General features: G+C 37.9%; 1 protein-coding gene across 1 annotated transcript in view; it reads right to left on the bottom strand.

Annotated features, from left to right (window-relative positions):
- The window catches only part of EXOC2 (exocyst complex component 2), a 105,284-nt gene that overhangs the window by 71,448 nt on the left and 14,645 nt on the right, over positions 1-19,191 (bottom strand). The window contains exons 5-9 of the mRNA XM_026039754.1: positions 16,048-16,172; positions 6,363-6,443; positions 2,693-2,838; positions 2,518-2,599; positions 1,907-2,009 (exon numbers count right to left, since the gene is read on the bottom strand). Coding sequence (XP_025895539.1) covers positions 1,907-2,009; positions 2,518-2,599; positions 2,693-2,838; positions 6,363-6,443; positions 16,048-16,172 — 537 coding nt within the window. The remainder of the gene's footprint in view (positions 1-1,906; positions 2,010-2,517; positions 2,600-2,692; positions 2,839-6,362; positions 6,444-16,047; positions 16,173-19,191) is intronic.

Consider the following 19,191-nt stretch of genomic DNA (forward strand, 5'->3'; position numbering starts at 1 on the left):
TGTCCCACTACATTCTGCAGTAATTGGACACAAGGCATTCAAAAGTGCRAGATGACCGAGATGAGGTACCTGGCTGATGATCTTCAGCACTGCAAGGAGGGTATAACCCCTTTAACAGAGCAGTATTGCTATGAGGCTGACTAACGTTCATTAGGACYGGATTGCAAAATTCCCACTTTCTTGAGAACTGTCTGCAGTACTTGAACTTGCAAAACAGTTTGTCAAAGTACAATCAGTTGGATGGACGAGGAGATTACACAAGAAACCATTTTGAAAGAATGATATTTACAAATTATGAGCTCAAGTCCTTCGTCAGTGTACAGGAGGACTTCAGCTTTTGCTTAGAGAGGGAAAGAACGAGGGAAAGAATATATATTATATATAATAAGAACATATATAACTSGTGGCCTTGGAAAAAATGTGGTCAGTGATATGTAATGTGCTAAGTGATATGGCAAACTGTTTTGGACAGTTTGATATAGCTACCAATGTAAATAGTGCAACAAACAAAAGAATATGGATTGAAGCCTAATCATAAATATAATATGCATAGATATTCAAAACAAACATACCAAGGAAGAAAAAAAAGCAAACTTGTAAACATGGAAGTTATATTTTCTTTTACAGAGTTACTTTATTAGGAGAATTTTGTTAATTTATTTTTAAAGTGACCTGAACAAAGTTTACTTCACACCTTGCTCCCATGTATGCTCCCGAACGTATAGAAGTAAAATCCTCATTAACAAAGCTACATCCGTATACACTTTGTATGCAGGACCAAATTTCACCAAATTATTCAAGATTTGTGCACACCTTGCTCGGTTTTGTTATAGTTTTCTAGAGGTGGAATAAACTATGGAATTACATTAGCACAAACTGCTTTAACGTAGGCTGGAGGCTTAAAGATTCAGTGCTTCTCCACGCATAGAGCTGGGAAAAAACTAAAAAGCTCAGAATCGTAAGGAGATACAGCTCCTATTCGGGAGAACTTTTGGAAGAGCTTGTAAGTTCTGGGTCAAATAAAGGAGATTTTCTTTAAGGTTTTCAAGATTGACATAGAAAACAAAAACAGATCAGCAACACTTCTTCAAAGATGCAAAATGCTTAAAAATACACCTCAAAGCACAGTTATAATAATTGTGTGATATTGATATAGCACCCCAAAGAACGAGAGACGTTCTGTGTGTGTGTGTGTGTGTGTGTCTGTGTGGATCGGGCCCCACAACAAACACCAAAGTTTTTGAGCAGGTATCAGAGAACTTTAGGAATGTCTCACAGAGTACTGCATTTGGTCTAAATTTTTAAGATGATTAAAAATAAAYAAATAAAAACATTAAAAAAACTACCATTAATTCCAAATCACAAGGTATAAGGTATACAGGAATAGGAATAAGGAGATCCAACTGACTCATATTAGTAGACCTGAAATAAACTTTGACATCCTTAAAGATGTCAGAAAACGTGGGTCATGCTCCAGAAATATATTATTTAGAATGAACAGTAAAAGAGCCAAACCCAAATTTGAATGAAAGTCTGTACTAAAACCTTTCCAATKACTCCATTTCCACCAAATCAAGACAAAATAGAACACACATAAATAATCTGTTTTGAGGTTTGCAACTTGTGAGTGATCATTTCAGACTTGACTTGCAATATGATGGTTTATAGGAAGCATCAGAATCTAACTCTGAATTGTAGACTAAAAAAAAAAAAAAAAGAATTAAATCCCAGTTATCTTTCAATTACTCCCACTTGAGAGATGTTCTTTACTATTTAATAAACCATCAATTGCCTGCTGGTATTATTTATATACTCATAAAAATCTTAAAACATTGCAGTTAGAGCTTTTTAGTATTTGTGCTTATTATTCACCACATCATTAGGAAACAGATTTAGGCTCGATTACCTTATATAACGTTTCTGATCATGCAATGTTGATGGAGTTTCAAGCAGCTTATCCAGGAGAAGTTCTCTTAAAGCTTCGATTCTGGTTTCAACTTCAGCGTAATCTAGGAGTAGAGAGAGGAAATAAATCCAATGTGTGCTGTCAGTAGTAGAGGGAATTGAAAATTAAGTTATTTTTCCAGCGCACCGGATTCTTCTGAACTCACTGCAGTAATTGATATAACTCATTTTACARCAAGTTACATCTGAAAATTTTGAATGCAATAGCATTACAAAAGAGAAAATTTGACTTTGAAGTCTYTCAAATATATTCCAATAAGGGACACACTAAGTCATATCCTTTAGTTACTGAAACCTGCTACATGTCCGGTAATACAAAGCCTCAATAATAAATAAATAAAACTGGCCACAATCTCCTATTACACTTACTATTTTCTTGTACATATCTCAGTCAGAAACCTGCCAGAAATATTGTTTGGAGTAATTGTTCAGAATCTAAAGAGAACTCCAAACAAACAAAAGCTGAGACCCACTTAAAGCTCCCCGGACTATTATGTGTTTTTAGCCTTGCAGTTAGAACACTGAAAATAAATAATACATCTCATATCTTACATTTTTTGAACACTTGAACCTCTGTCTTTCCAAAGAGTGACTTGGCTTTTTCGTAGTCATTAATAACCACATCATAATCACCCTTAAAAGCAAGCAAACATAAAATTAATATTTATCGTAAAAATGATAATATAGACTAATTTCAGAAAGGAGAAAAAAAATTAAAGAACTATACCTTTTGGATATTCCTTTCAATATTTAAGGGAAGGTTGAAAAGAAATTTAAAGCGCTGAAGGACATTAAGTGCATTTCTTGTTGAATCAGCTTTGTCCTTGCGACCCAGCACTTCTTGGAATAACGTATCTGCGGTGTTGCTGGCTCCTATTTTAAAAAGGAAGAAAACAAGAAAAGTAAAGTAGGTAATCAGTACAAATCTTCCTCATTTTAATGACTGACATATTTATTCACATTTTTTTCAGAGCAAGTGAAAAAATATTGCTAACATTTTATTTTTTTTGCTAACATTTTGCAATTTATGAAATACTGTTTCAAAGTGAACCACTTAGCATTTTAATGTGGTAAGATCCCTGAGCAATTAAAAACAATCACACTCCCCTATTTCAAATACTTAACTTAGTTTCAGATATTTTATAGTTTACTTTGGCCCCCGATCTACATTTTACAGCTAAATTATGCATCTCAGGATACAGAAAAGTCATACAAAGTTTTCCTTTTAGGATAGCATAATTTCATTATGTTAATTAATGTCATAGCTTCAAGAGTTATCGCTGTGGGTTTCGTAAACTTTATTTTGTTTGCTTTTAAATTAAATCTAGAGAATGATTAATACTATTTGATACTTAAATGAGTCCTTATTGAAAGCAGCAATGATTAAATCACAGACGATGGYGTTACTGAGACTGTAAGTAGCTGGTCATTGCAACAGAATAAACATAAACTGTCTTCACATAACTTGAAATCTCTTGCTGGCTTCCTTGCGTACAGGATCAAGCCCTTGGTCAACAATTTCAGGCAACAATGTTTCTAYATCATACTACAATATTCTTCAATAAATACGTTCTTAAAAACTTTTTTATTCAGACTACAAAATACACTATAGTGTACTAAAGATTCCCCATAATTTCCTTACACAGAATAACAGAATTTCATTTGTAGTAGAAAAGATTTATATTGCATGGGAATATTTGCATTTTTCAACTTGTGCCTTATTTTTTATTAGCCAAAGAARCAAAAAAGTGGAACTGTTTTAAGCTTTTTGATCGCTGCCTGTATGAGTTTCTACATTATCTGGTCTAGTGACTATACTTTAAGCAAAGATGAAAAAAATTACATCAGTCTCACTGGGTGGCGTGCATGCCATTTTCTCCAGTCAACACTGTGGGTGGCCTGCTCATGTTAAAAGTAGTCTTTGTGAAATAATTGTTATATCTAAATAATGTTTAAACTTGGTTGAAATTTCGAAGCCCTGATGTAAAAAATGCTTTGTGAGGATTGCTGTTTCTGCTGCCTACTATTTAGCGTAAAATACTTTAATCTGTTATGGAGAAATACAGTGAAACAGCAAGCTGCACACTTAAATGCAGAGCACAGATGAAGTTGGATTTTCTTTTTCTCGAGGTTATACTAGTTGCTTGTTTCATAAACTCTTCTAGTAACGAAAATCTGTATTGTTTGAATTAATACGTTTCTTGTCCATTCTTGTAACAGCCAAATAACAAGCAGTGTGCTAGTTTTGGCAATTACAGTTATATTCACAAAACATTTTTCATTACAAAACAAAACTTTTCAAGGAGCAATTGAGAACTGCAGGAATTGCACAGTGCTCTCTATCTTTAACTTAAAATAAAACATATCTTCATTTCCTTAAGACAATTTGCTCTGGATTTGTCTACTCTGTACCAATTTTCTTTTTATTTCATAATAAAGCCCTAATTAAGCAACAGTTGTCTTTCATAGAGCATGACAGAAATGCCACATGAGGAGGAGAATTAGACTGGCCTCTTCTAAGAAACAATTCTTTGTGAAATTAATCATACTAAAGCATAAATGCAAAGATATATCTATGTTTAATATCTTATTTAAGATATTGGATTGAAACCTATAATTAGACCTATATGATCAAATTCTGCATCTACTGTCCTATGCAGCTTCATCCCAACAATTTGGCAGACTATCTTAATAGATTCAGACTCCCTAACCGGGCTCACAAAATATGTCTCTCAAAATTTGCACCTAAATGAAACGCGAGATTGATTAAGGATTTGAGGATTTTTAAAAACAGAGCCTTCAACTCCTGGATTACAGAAGCACTTGAAAGTCAATTCTTCACAGAATAGTAACTAAGGCCACTTTTGAATGGCCAGAAAAAAAACCCAAGGCTTTCATCCCAAACTACTTTGCATAATATTGTTTACTCTTTTTAAATCCCTGTGTTCCTACCCCCCCGCCTCCCACCAGTCATGACTTGCAAAGTATCAGGAGGAAAAGGAGCCAATTCTTTCCGCCGCCGAGCTGAACCTAATTCCACTCTGAAGTGGCTGGCACAGGCTCCTCCAAAGGGCCGCCTGGYAAAAGCCGATCCCCATCACTTGCATATGGATTTCGGGCAGCAGTTTTCAAAGGAAAATGACTGTATATTACAGGTAGGTCCTTCTCGTGCTCATCTGTAAAAGATAAAGTCACGACCCTGCAAGATTTAATGWTTTTCCTCATTTATCTTAAAATCCTTTGTGTATTTTTGTCAAAGGGAAGGTGCTCTCCAAAGGATCTGTGCTTGGTGCACAGCATGGCATTGATACAGAGCCCTGGGGACTGCATCTACAAATGTCCTTGATGCCTTTTTCCCCCTGCCTTCCTTGCATCCAGCAGATTTTGGCTCCCAAGTCACTCAGATAGTACATACAGGTATGTCAGGCTTTGCATTCAAGGCAACACTGGATGCACAACACTACACCCTTGCTGTTAACATGAATGTATCGTTATGGGCAGAACCAAGGCTGTTCACAAAAAACCCCAAACAAACAGAGCCCCCGTTTTCCTTCAGCTCCACACGTGCGCGGTCACCCCTTTATTCGTGCCCGGCAACACAAGCAGTGAACTCCGAGGCCACCTTCCCCTTTTCATAAAGTACACTCAGCCTTTCCAGCACCGAGCCGGCGATCTGGATGTCATTGCTGCTTATTGATACAGCACTAAGGGAAACATCCCTTCCTCTGTGAAAAAAATCACAATGAAACAAAGTAACATTATCTTGGCACAATTCCCAGGATTAAAAAAGTAACTTTTGATCTGAGGGAACACATACCGGGCTGAAGTAGGTCCAAGTAATCTTTCTCAACAAAATCCTACAACTAATGCACAGAAACACAGAAAAGAAGGTATTGAGTGCTTTTTGAAATTTCTAGAATACTAATTCCAAAAAGTCTGAATGATGGCACAAAAAAAAATGCCGTTAAAATAACTTTTTATTGCAAGGTATTGTATTTTTCTCCTTTGCTAAAAGTATTTTCCATCTTGGTGTTGAGCTTTCATTTAAAATTTTTATTTAGATATATAGTTTCCATGGCAATGTCTATGTCTTTTGTTTCCTTTGCACACTGAGATGCCTCCAAAATTCTTTTAAATTCAAGTCTGTAGGTTTCTCTTATTTTGCTTTTTATCCTTTATGATCACAAACTCCATCGTTTGTCCACTAAAATGGAGGGCAAAAGTTTCCACTCTTGAAAAAGTTGTAGTTTCACACCTTAAAACCACTACCATCAAAAGGGAAATGGCAAAAGAGAGTGCCCTGTTTTCTACTTTCTACTATATTCCAAGAAATATATTAAAACTTGTTATAAAGCCCAAAGTCCATAAATAGTTGCTGGTAGACGGACAAAACTCACTGTTCAGGACATTCTCCAGTTTTTGCGTCATGGATCCTTCCACTTTTTCTGTTCCATCCGCTTCCAGTTTTTGATGGATAGCTGGAATAAAGTGTCTAGTTAAAATGCAGAACATTTTAATAGGTGGGAATACATTACATCAAAGTGACATTTTTAAACATTATTTTTTCAAAATTAAAGTGTTATTTTTCTTGTTASACATAAAAAATACAAACATGTTTTACGGCAGCATAGTCTAGTGCAGCACAGGGCTGGGAGCCAAGCACTGCAGAATTTTAACCATTACTTTAACCCAGACTTCCTGTACATATAATCTTTAAAAAAAAAACAGGAATATAACCTGGTAGGAATAATCTTGATTAGCTATCTTGTAGTGTGGGTGCTCTTTCTATTTAGTGTTTTGAAAGCTAAGTATCATTCAAACACAAAATATTTTTGCTTCATAGGGCAAACGCRGTCTCGCAGAAAGTGAACTATTAATAATTAAAGAAGAGAGTCACAGGAAATCCAAATGACCTCAAAATCAAGTGTCAGAAATCTCCCAAAATAAGCTGTTTACATCTGTAATAAAGCAATCACAAAGCACTTACGTAATTTCAGTGTACCTTGAAGCAAGCGCCTGCACTAACCACTACACAAGAGCCCTGTGGTGCTTTTGCTGAAAACCACATGAAGATGATGGGGGTGCTTTGTTTTGAGAAGATGCTATTTTTTCCCCTCCTAAAATGCCCAGAGCCCCAAAAGTTTCTTTCCACATCACACTACTAGCAAGTTTGGAAAAAATTAGTATCAGCATTAATTTGTTGTTTTCATCATAACTTCTCWGAAAGGAAGGGACAGATTTACCAGCAGACACTGACTCCCCTACACCACTCTGGAAATATGGGTAGCAAAGGGAGAGTAAATAATACTTTCTTCTACTTCCTGTCTCTTATTCAGCCTCCTTTTCCTCTTCCTCCACAACTGATACAAATCACTGTTTTTTTGTTTTGTTTTTCAACGATTACTGTTAACCTTGCATAGAAGCACCCTACATATATAATTATTTTAAAATCATATGATTTTCCTTTAAAATTTTTCAGCTATTAGCAATTTTCTCCATCAAGTAGCCATCAGCTCCTGCTGATAAATAAAATAAATAAATAAATAAATAAATAAATAAATAAATAAATAAATAAATAAATAAATTCAGCTGAGAAGTCTTCTATAAAACTGCTGCTCCTTCCCACCAGTTCTCAGAAGAATGAAGCTAACCACAAAGACTCAGGTGCTCTGTGCTTTTAAGAAAGTGAATAATGATACATTTTAATTTGGAACATTCTGAGCTTTCTTTAAATGAGTCTCCCAGTTGTCCCCCATTACCTTCTTTCCATCTGCACAACAGAGAGGTCTGGGGGTGCTGGAGCTGCATGCTTTTAAGAGGAAATCAACTTAAAGGGCGCCCAAGAGCCCACTCAAGGAGCTCCATCAGATCCCTGACCTTCTGTCCACAGGCTGGTGATACTCAAACAAGTCTGAAAATCCCCTGGGGACCCAACCCTGTGCACATGRGGCTCTCACCACCAACCGTCTTCCCCTATAGAACTACTCCTACTTGCCCGATACGTAGACGCGTCGTAGAAACACTGCCAGATGGTAATGAATTGAATTGAAATATATACAAATCATGTCTTAAGTGTATTTTCAAGAAATACTTTCTGCTTGGCTGGGGATTAAAAATAAGCTATTTATTGTCTCAAAAGTTTTTAGAATGCAATACTTTGAAAGTGTTAATTACATAGTATTAATTGCTGAACAAATAATTCAAACATTACTGCTGAAAGGGACTTGACTCAAAATTTCCACAACTGAACTACAACATCTAAACCTCCAACAGAAAGAATTTTATTGTAAAATATATACAAAATAYGATCAAGTTCTGAAAATCTGTGACTTAATAACTAACATTAAGTCAGAGAGAACATTTGCTTTATTGTGAAAGCAGCTTACTCAGAAATTGTGTCATGATCAGAAATCACCTCTTGATTYTTTTTTCTGGGAAAACCTTGGAAAAGTTATCACATTAAGCCAGTGCACAGGTATTCCAGTAGAGAATAGGAAAGGGGAAAAATATTTAAGCTTTTTATTTTTTTCCTCAACAAAGTATTAATTATTAATAAGTTCTAGGAGGAAGGAAAACACTGTGTGGTGTAAATAAAGGCATCTTAAACATACATAACGGGTACAGCAAACCAAAGCGGATTTATTGGATCACTGTCTTAATCAGGCTGTCTTGGGACATAGTAAAGAAGTGTAGACCTGTCTTAATTACTATCGGTACATGAGGGCACTTGTTGAATTCCTTACCACGTATTTAATAAGCTGTTTGCTTTCTTCGTGTACTAAGTGTGTCTCTACCCAGYAAATTCATATATAGCAAGAAGGCATGCATATGTATGCCAAAGCTGCACTACGAAAAACGTTTTCAGAGCGAAAAATGTTATAACAAATGCTTTATTGGAAAGTCTAAACTTTGTTTGCGTTAAGTAATTTTTAGAAAGCTAAGTAAATGTTCCTTCCATAGGGAACCCTCTGACTTACAAGTTTAAACAAGCAAAACTGTAGGCAGTCAAGAAAAGTATCTGTTGACCTAATCTGGTGGGAAGGAATTCAGAGATACTCGTGTTATTCTTTCATCTTGGCCTAGCGGCCCGTAATGGTGGAGGGCTGCAGTCAGGGATGATTCCCCTCTCACCACTGCTTCCTCGGGCTGCAATCACAGCACCCCAGGGCAGCGCTGCGGGCTGCTGGGCGGCTGCAAAGCCACCTCGGCACAAGAAGCGGGTATTTACCCGTCARTGAGCCTGTCTGTAGCGAGCCGGAGCCGCTCGGCTGCGGTGCAAGGGAAGAGCAGGGAGCACGTGGCGAAGGCCGGGTGGAAAGCAAGCGCGAACCTCACCAGCCGTGAGACAGACTCYGGCTGCAGCGTCATAGGAGTTAAGGGTAAGAGCAGCAAGGAGCAAGGTGTAGGGGTCCCCTTGAAGGCCTTAGAAAGAGGGGCATGGGCAGGATTTCATTTTTGAGCTCTGAGTCACCCGGACTTACTCGATATGGACTATGCAAGTTGGAACGGCAGCTGAGGGCGCTTCTCAGTGTTTCCAAATCCAGCAGAGCTCGATTTACAATTTACAACTGTAATGGTGCAAATGTACAAATTCACAATTACAAGAAGCTCCATGGTAAGAAGCACACAGTAAATAAGGCGAGGATATTCTGGGCCTACACACTTTGACCATGTGCAGACCCATGCCAGCCTTTTGCACTACCCTTGCCAATAGGGCTTCCAGTTTCCCAGCTGAGCCAGAGTACTTGAGGGCTTGCAAACCTCAGAGCTTCTGTGAAGCACTAACTTTTCACAGGAAGAGACTCAGCACCGAGCTCACAAGCTCTAAACTGTGACCCAATACTTCCGCTTTGTCAAAACAAAAGCAGTGGTTTAATCTGGCAAATAAACCAAAATAYAGGCCCATAGCAAAATAAACTGTAATTAAATTCATTGCTGCTTGTGTAGAAAACAATTTGATTTCTTCTAAGGAATGATAGAGTTTGCTACTCGGCAGCTGTAAATCTGTAACAAATTAAACTATGCTTGTCAGGGTCACACAATTTTTGACTTGCAAATTTTCTTTTTGTTTTACTCATTAGATTTTTATGTAGATGTATTTTGAGATAAGCACCAAGGAGTGGTATTCTCAAAACTTCCTACGCCTAACTCAAAGCAAAGCAAACTCAGAGCAAAACAYGCACAAGTATTCTACTATTTTCTAATGAGAAGAGGGACAGCCATGCAATTTAGCATATCTGTAAATCTTACCCATGTACACAGAAATATTAATAAAGAAAATAATGTAACCAAAACATAGCAACAATCAAACCATTTTAATCAGATGCAGAAAACAAGAGGAAAAAAAATGACAAAAAGAAAAGACTGATTCAGCAAAGTAGTTCTGAAGCTGGTAATATGGTGACCATAAAGAACTTGGCACTGAAGCATAGTAATGGAAGGAAGGTTATACATATATATATATATATATATATATATATATATCACATGTTATAATGCTTCCAGGATTCCAACAAATACATGAATGTAAATGCCTTTATTTTCCTGGTGAAAATATATAAATATATATATATATATATACACACATACATAACTTTTTCTGTAATTTGAAGAGAACTTTTCTAAATTTAGGAGAGTGCAATGCTGTGAGGGAAGGTTTTACAGAAACAGAAAGCTAAACATAGTCTCACAAAATGTGAGGCCTTAGAAGTTTTGCTCTCACGAAGCACTGCGTGACATTTCTAGGGAAATATTTCAAGCAACAGGAAATAAAGATAGTGGATCCATTTACGGTTCCACTAAAAATTCCATGATTGGACTATGGAGAAAAACAAACCAACAAGAAACAAACAAATCCTTGCGCCTTTTGTCAATGAGGGCAAGGTTTTACTTACTCACAGTTGTACTAGTGTAACAACTGGTCTGCTGTGGGACCTTATCACGGGCAGTGCATGAAGGGGAAGCCTCTCCCTGGAGCACATCCTACCTAGCACCAAGTTTGCTGCTTCCCTGGCATGTTACTGCTGTATCACACCACCTCTCTTTCAGCACCTATTGCTCATGGCAAACTSTTTTCGCCTTATCATCTAGTAGCACGATATCAGAACCTAGGCTTTTCAAGSAGCACACTTTGCATCTGTGAGAAGGCCAATAAATATAAGGTTAAGATAGGCAGCTACAACAGAGCAGTTGCTTCTTATTCAGCCTCTCTGTATAATAACAGCACAAAGATATCTCAAGCCTTCAAGACACAAGCATCTACTTGGAAAGCTAGACAGTGAACATAGAGCATGTTCCAACACGACTGCTTGGAGGCATGATCCAAGTCATAAAGCGACGCACGCAGCCTTGCATGTGCCCTGGGGCACATACATTCCTAGCAGCCGTTCCCTTCATGGCTAACATGCTGTAAAATACATGTCAAATACACGCTGTATCCTAAGAAATCTTGGGGTAACTTGTTCCCATGTCCTTTGTACCTGATCTCTCTGAATTACCATGCTGAAAATCTCTAGCAATAAGAGTGCAGGTTTTTTTACCTCAAGACACCTATTTTCTGCTGCTTGAAGCAGAATGAGAAAGACAGCAGTAATGACTCGCACCACTGAGAGCACTCAGCAATGAACAACTCCAGCTATTTCAAGTCAACCGCATAACATGTAGGTACTAACCGTATACCAGAATTTGATTTACTGAAATCCACATGATTAATGAAAACTCGTGTTATTTGGGAAAACACATTTGAGACTGTAGAGTAAGAAAATTAAATGAGCAATAATATGTAAATTGGACATATTAAAGAAAAAATGGCAAGAACAAAAGCTAGCATAACAGTCCAACACCAGCGGTCGTGGACTAACACATCTCTGAACGAGCAGGCCAAAAGACAACAGACAGGGAACCGAGATAAGTGCAATGATGCCACAAAAAGGACTTGAAAACTAGTTCGTTGCCACTTGATAATTCATTTGTAAATGGAATCACCCACTAAAAATGTTGCATGCCTTCGCTTTAAATTCAAACGTAACTTTTCATTCCTCTTTGCAATCCAGAACTCCAAAAAACATTAAGTCTAATCAACAACTGCTTTTAAAGTTCACTTAAGCAACAGAAGCAAAGGAACATTTATATGACAGACCAACATCAGCTTTTAGTTTCCCAAATTCCCGACATGACTCAGAATTGAATAAAGCTGCAGTGGTTTCTTCTGTTTGAGTTCCACAGAAAATGCATTAAACAGACACATGGGCAGCACGGCCTGTTTACACACGCGGACCAGCCGCCGCATCACGGACACGCTCACCCCAGAAGCGGCCTTGGGCCACGGCCTGCCGAAATGCTCTGCCATGAGCAGCTACGTCCCCCGGCCAGACAGAGCCTCGCTCCAATCCACCGTGGGATGCCCAAGCAAGACACAGAACAAAAGGCCAAGTGTGGTCAAAGCTCTCCACCAGCCTGGCTATGGCCCAGGCCATATGGCCTTCCAAGTGGAAATGAGAAAAGGAATAGAGCTGTCACAGAGCTAGAAGTTCCTCTTTCCTCTCCGAAAATCATTTAAAAGGCACTAATTACACTGCACCAAAAGAACTCTTGACATGACAAACCAGAGCATCAAATATAAACCTCAAATTTGTTCACAATACCATTTCCAAAACACAATGCAGTCTCTTCTTTCCTGTCCAACCTGATTCTCAAAGACTCGTGTTTCCACACAAGTGGGCAAGTGAAGTGGCCACTTCCCCACTTTCCCTTGCACTTAATTAAAAGGAAACTCCGCAGCCTAACATTTCAAAAACAATTAGATTCAAAAAGCATGTAGCAGAAGTACTGCAAAAAACAGCGTAAGTATTTCCAAAATAAATTCATTTCCTAGCTCTCCAAAGACACCTGGGTGGGACATGATTTACTCATGACAGTAAAGCATCACACCTCTGCAATCGCATTAAGGGTGGCCCTTTGAGGGGCGCCACTTCCTAGGTGGCAATTACAACTATGGGAAATAAATGAGCTGCAGTCCCTGCTGCTGACAAGTGGGTCAAGCTGAGGCGAGCCCCGTTCCCCGGCTGGGCTCCCAGCTCCCCTCGGCCCACGGAACAAACTTCCTGTCGAACATCTCCCCGGCGAAGCCACCGGCAGCCGTGTCAGCCGAGCCAGCAGACAGAGACATGAGGATCTGATAAGGCAGTGCTGTTTYCCAGGAAATTAAACCAAGCAGCAAGGGTTCTGGCCTATCTGACCTTTTATTTTCTTAGTAAACACTTTCTAAATCACATAATACAATAAGCATCTTGGTATTACTCTGTAAGGGTTTAGTTGCTTACTGGTGAAAAGAGGGTAACTAACTTAAACGGGTGATACAGTTCGATAGCAGACACAAAATAAGACTGATCTTACTGATCCCTGTTAATGAGAAAATTGACACCAAAATGAGCAATTAAGGGTTTCCCAGACCAAGTTCATATATTTGAAAAAAAAAAAAAAAAAGAGTTAAAAAAACAGGTACACATACAAGTTAAAGAAATAGCTATGAAATGCATGGTACTAGATTATCTTCTTAAAATGAATTTCCTACAAAGAAAAAGAAAATATCCGGCACCAGTCTAGAGAAAAACAGGAGAAACGACCATACATAGATAGCTCTGCTCTACAGTAACAAAAAACACCAACATGGAAATGGAACAGACTTCACAACAGATTTGCAAAGAATAATTACCAGGATTGGAGGAAGGGGCTAGGATATTTGGAGGAAAAGACTGACAACCTTCATGAACAAAAGCTTAACTTTGGAGAAAACATCAGATTTTATAAACACCTTCCCAGGTGAAACATCCCTAAGAATTTCTGCCGAAGCCACATTTCAGCTTTTAAATAAACTCTTCTTTGTTTAATGCATACAAATTATAGCTGAACCTTTCAGAAGAAATAAATAACAGTAATATCCCTTTAGTTGTGTATGAATAGAAAAGTGGCATTATATCACTTTGCACAAACAGGGTATAACCAGCGTGTTAGAGGATTTTAAATTTAACAGGAGCTTTAATTTAATGCTAGAGAGTTTAAATTGCCCAACTTTCTCAATTTAGTTAAAAAAATGAATTTGTTTTTCCTGTTATCATGTAGTAATACTTCTGACTAATTCCCTGGCTTCTCCCTTTATCATCGCTTATCATCAAAGTAGTCTATCAAGGCACGAAACTTACATTTCCAAAAGAAGGGACAAGAGAAACTCCCCACTTTGTGTCTCACAAAAATCACAGCACGGTTGAGGTTGGATGAGAGCTCTGGAGATCATCCCGGTCATTGATGAATAAATGGAACAGGACTGGAGCCAATACTGCAGGCTAGACTTTGCACCACTGATCACAACCCTCTCAGCTCTGCGATTCAGGCAGTTTCCGATCCATCAATTATATGCAAACATGAATAAAATCTCAGTCAGCTCATTTACCCACACTTCCTGAGTGCATCCGTAAGGATGCTTTGGGACACAATGTCAAAAGCCTTTAGTCTTTCTAAGAAGCCACAATATTCATCTTTTGCATTACTTTTCTGTAAGTCCTACTAAACCTTTATTAACTCAAAAAATAACATTAAAAGACAAGACATATGCCCATCAGCAATGCTTTTTATCTATAACAGTAATAACTGGGGAACAGAACTATGAAATTTTGAGACTATTTAATTGCTCTACCTGCAAAACAGACTTGAATGTGACATRGAAGTCACATCAATATTTGTTCAGAAGGATTGAGGATTTCAAGATTCTGAGGATAAAAATCTTAAGATTTTTAAGGAAAAATAGCCTCTCATTCTGCATTCTTGGCAGGTAATAAAAACTCAGTTAAAAAAGTCAAAGAATATCAGATCCTGATTCCTCAAAGTACCTTTTCTTATGAGTAAAACATTTTCTTCAATACTTCCACTAAATCTTTTAAAGCTTTTCTTTTGGTATTAAAGTCCTATTCAGATTTAGGTGAAGGTTTTCAAAATTGATCAGTACTAGGCCAACGCTGGGTGAGGAAATAAAGCTAGAAATCCAGTTACTTTCTGGGATGAACTTCACATCTTTATATAAAGTCCCCTATCAAAACATTTGACATTTCTGGAAAAGAAATTCTCTAAACTAAAAATCAGTGAATCAGGTAGCCAAAAACACTTGAAAATCTTGTCACTGCAGTAGAGAGCAGGTCACAGGTTGATCTGCCTGAAGCAACAGGTGAGACAGCACCACTTTCTTCTCTCCCTGCCACATGGAAGGGACTAGCAATGCTTAGTGACTGGCCTGTGAATGGCTCTACAGGCAACTCGGAGCACCCCTCGGTGCCCCTGGGACTTACCCAGGGCTGTGTTCCCAAAACCAACAGAAGCGCTGACTTGGCCAAGGTTGTCAGCAGATACATTCTTTTATTCTGTGKCCCCCATAACACAAAACCAGTGATCAGGAGTGGTCGCCCTATAACACAGCGCAGTTATGGAGCACAGCACAGRACAGCTCCAAGCTATTGGGAATGGCCCAGCACAGTCACTTTCTTATCTAGCCACAGTCTCTAAGCCCTGAGATGGCCCATGATGAGCTTTTACCTGGGGAACATTTTATATTTGGAGTATATGTATACAAACAATATCATCTCAGTACAGACTGTGTTTGCATATCCCCTTTGGCAAGCAGAATACAAAATTTGCCTTAATTTTTAGTTAAGAGGGGAGTGAATATACATATGAATATTACAGACCAATTATGGGATAAAGTATCATAAAGAACAGAAATTCTTATATCATTAGAGTTTGCAAATCATCTGGAGATCATCTMCAATTCCACATTTCCTCTCCTTTCTGGATTTGTAGGTGATCCAGTTTCACTCAATTCCTGTCACCTGCTTTTGGAGTCATCTCTTGCAAACATGTCACAACGATCAACCAGCCACTCCTAGCTTGTGACCAACCTAATACAAATTTCTGGTTCATCACATTCTTTCAGAAAACATTATAATGAACGACAATAGGATATTTTTAATATTGCAATCAACGACACATGCAGATAACATTTCTTCTTTTACATTGAATTTAAGAAGTTCACTTTACCTGACAAAGCATCTTGTGCTTCAAAAAAAGTGCTGAGCCCTCCTTTCACATAAGCTAGACTCCCCTCATTTTTCTTATTGGCTTGTTTCTTCAAATTCACAACTGCCATTTTGAGCTGATCAAAACTGAAAATAAACAAAAAAACAATTGGCATTCTTACAATGAATAGGGTCGAATAACGAATAAACAGAACCCAGTACTTCCAAAAATAGTGCTCGTTACTGTCATGGAAACTACTAATGCGAGAGAGATTGTTATCTAGTTTGCTCCCTAATAATGATGATTTTCTCTTACTACTACACGTTCAGAGAACTAGTTTTGTGGTTTATTTTTTTAATCCTACACAGAGAATTTCCATCAGTCTTGTTGGAAAAGACTTTGTTAAAGTTTAAAATCAAGTAAGAAATTCCTTCTACATATGTAGTATTAATCTTAGCTAACTACCTGTACTACGTTAAATAGGCAATGCTAAACCACTGCCTTTAGCATACCATATTAAACAAATATCAGTATTAAAGAGACCTCTACCATTCCAATATTTAACATTTCAGCTTAGTTCACAATCCTTTTGCACTTTCAGTTTCTGAATTYCTTCACTATTTCTACACTAAATTGGACCTGAGTTTCAGGATTAAACAGACTATTACAGCAAAACAAAGAGAAGCTGAWCAGATTCCCACTTTATGAAAGTGTATCTTTTCATACGTAATCCATGGGACTTTTTTACTTTTGAAAATTCATGTCCAACTTAGCATAGTTATGGCTATGAATGTTTCTTTCTACATTCACTTGCTAACCAGCTTTTGAGATCACTGACAGTTTATATTTGATTTCATATATTTGTTTTTGGCAATCAGCTGCAATTATTTTAAAAGTGATCTGATAACTGCATTCATGACTGACTCTTTACTTGCACGACTTGCACAACTTTTTTTTGATGACAATTAATATGGTCTCATTAGCTGTGTTACCAGCTCCACTGTAAAATTACCATCATAAAGTAACTCAGAAATATAACACATTAGTTGCATTCTTCGGAAAGTCCCTTTTCCTATCTGCAGGCCAACCTCCCTCCCCATAGTGCAGAAAAAAATCAAATTAAAAAGAGATATATATATGCATATGCATAATATGTATTTTAATATCAAGCAGTAAGATGGCTATCACCACCTGCTGGGAGACCAGAATATCAGTGCCCTTAGAAACAGCTTTCCTCTTACAGATATGATGCCACAAATCTTTGGTTTATATCCTGTCTTGATCTGTTGGTCAAGACTCGCATTATTTACTGGCTGGATCAGCCTACTTGGGTGTACAAGGACTTACCAGCAGCACTTTCAAACTAATAAGTTCTCCATTTAAGTAGTTTCATTTTATCTGATGAACTAATAGCATGCCTAAATAGTTTATTTATACTTGTCACGCTTATGTCAGTGAAAAAAAAAAGACATTATTTTGATTGCTTAAAAAGAATTTCCTTCAAGGAAAAAACATACATAAGCTAACCAAAACACCAGGGCACCACATATTTAGCACTCCTAATACCTGAGGTTACACAGAGGACAAGAACTGTACAGTTGTTCTGTTTCCGGTAAARGAACTCAAATGATATGGCCAAGATAATTCACAATTAATAGTAATTCTAGAATATTTCTGAAACTAAACATTTCCAAGTAGATAAAGGAATCTTTTTTTTTTTTAACTATTTTTAACTAGATCCAAACATCATCAGATTCACCCTAATCTTTAAGACATTCTCCTTGTTGATAGTTTTTATACACTTGTTGATATCTTGTTGATAGTTTATAGATACACTTGTTATCTCCTTGTTGATAGTTTTTACACATTTATACAGTGGGTAAAACTTCAGTGCTTTCCAGTGTATGATTTTCTAAATCAATATGAACATGCAAAACCCATTTTCCATTCAAAATACATAAATCAGCTTTTCTTATTCCACTGAACTGAGAGGACCATGACTTCAATCTATTGATGTGAAGAGACATAAACTAGTGGAACTTTTCCAGGAACAGAGAAAGTGTGAGTTGATACTAGAAAAAAACATCACATGTGCATTCTCTTAATAGGAAGCTTCAAATGTAGGTAAGAATTGACTTTCAGGCAACAATATAATACCACAGCACAAGCATAGAACATGTTTAAATGGCTCCATACAAGCTAATACAGTTACCTGGATTATAAATTACAGCAGGGCAAGCAGGGCAGCCCAAACTGGGCAGAGAACTTCAACAGTGGCTTTAACAATGTCAAGCAAAATAGTTATCCTCCTATTTACGTGACACAGGCCTAGTGATACACCCTAGAAGATGATTTGCACTAGATTGCCAATCGAAATTTATGGCACATCACAAACCTGATCCTCCTCTGAGCTAGTGCTGCCCAACCCAGGGTCTATATTCTGACTTTTACCTTCCTCACTCCCCTTACAACGTTGCACTCAGCTATTTCATGACTGCTATAGCCAAGGCTGCCACTGATTATCACATCCCTTAGTTTTGAGATCTTAGTTTTGAGAAGCAGACCTGGGCTCCTAAAGCTGTCTGAAGAACACTACATCCACTTTCTCTTCTCAGTGCAATGTCATCCTTTTTGGCCTTTTCTGATTCTGACCCACAAGCTCCTGACCATCCTGCTACCCATTCCATAAGAGAGCTCCATATAGTCAAGCCTCTCCTTCACAGCTGCTCCTCCCTCTCTACTTCCTGCTTGTCCTTCCCCAAATCCTGTTCATCGCTGAATGCCTGCACACCAGCCATCCTACCGCTTCCCCATTTATTCTAATTGCACATGCAGGTTGGATTTGCCCTGACCTGCTTTGCAGGCTGCGTGCACAAGTGYTTGAGGTTGGCCTGCTTGTGAGGCTGTATTTTATTTTCTTCCCTAAGGGCTCTCTCCATCCCACTGCTGCATCATATACATAGCACCTTGGGCTCTGCAGTTTTCTTGCTTTATTCTACATGTCTCTTGGCAGTGTCACTGATGCCCACACAAATCACAAAAGTATCGAGGCTGGAAGGGATCTTTGGAGATCACCCAGTCCAACCCTGCGGCACAAGTTAGAACACATGACATGGGAGCGCGGCCAGGCGGGTTTTGCAGATCTCCAGAGAAGGAGACTCCACA

Source organism: Nothoprocta perdicaria, unplaced genomic scaffold (assembly GCF_003342845.1).
Source record: "Nothoprocta perdicaria isolate Ctin4 unplaced genomic scaffold, notPer1 scaffold_24, whole genome shotgun sequence".
Classification (NCBI taxonomy): domain Eukaryota; kingdom Metazoa; phylum Chordata; class Aves; order Tinamiformes; family Tinamidae; genus Nothoprocta; species Nothoprocta perdicaria.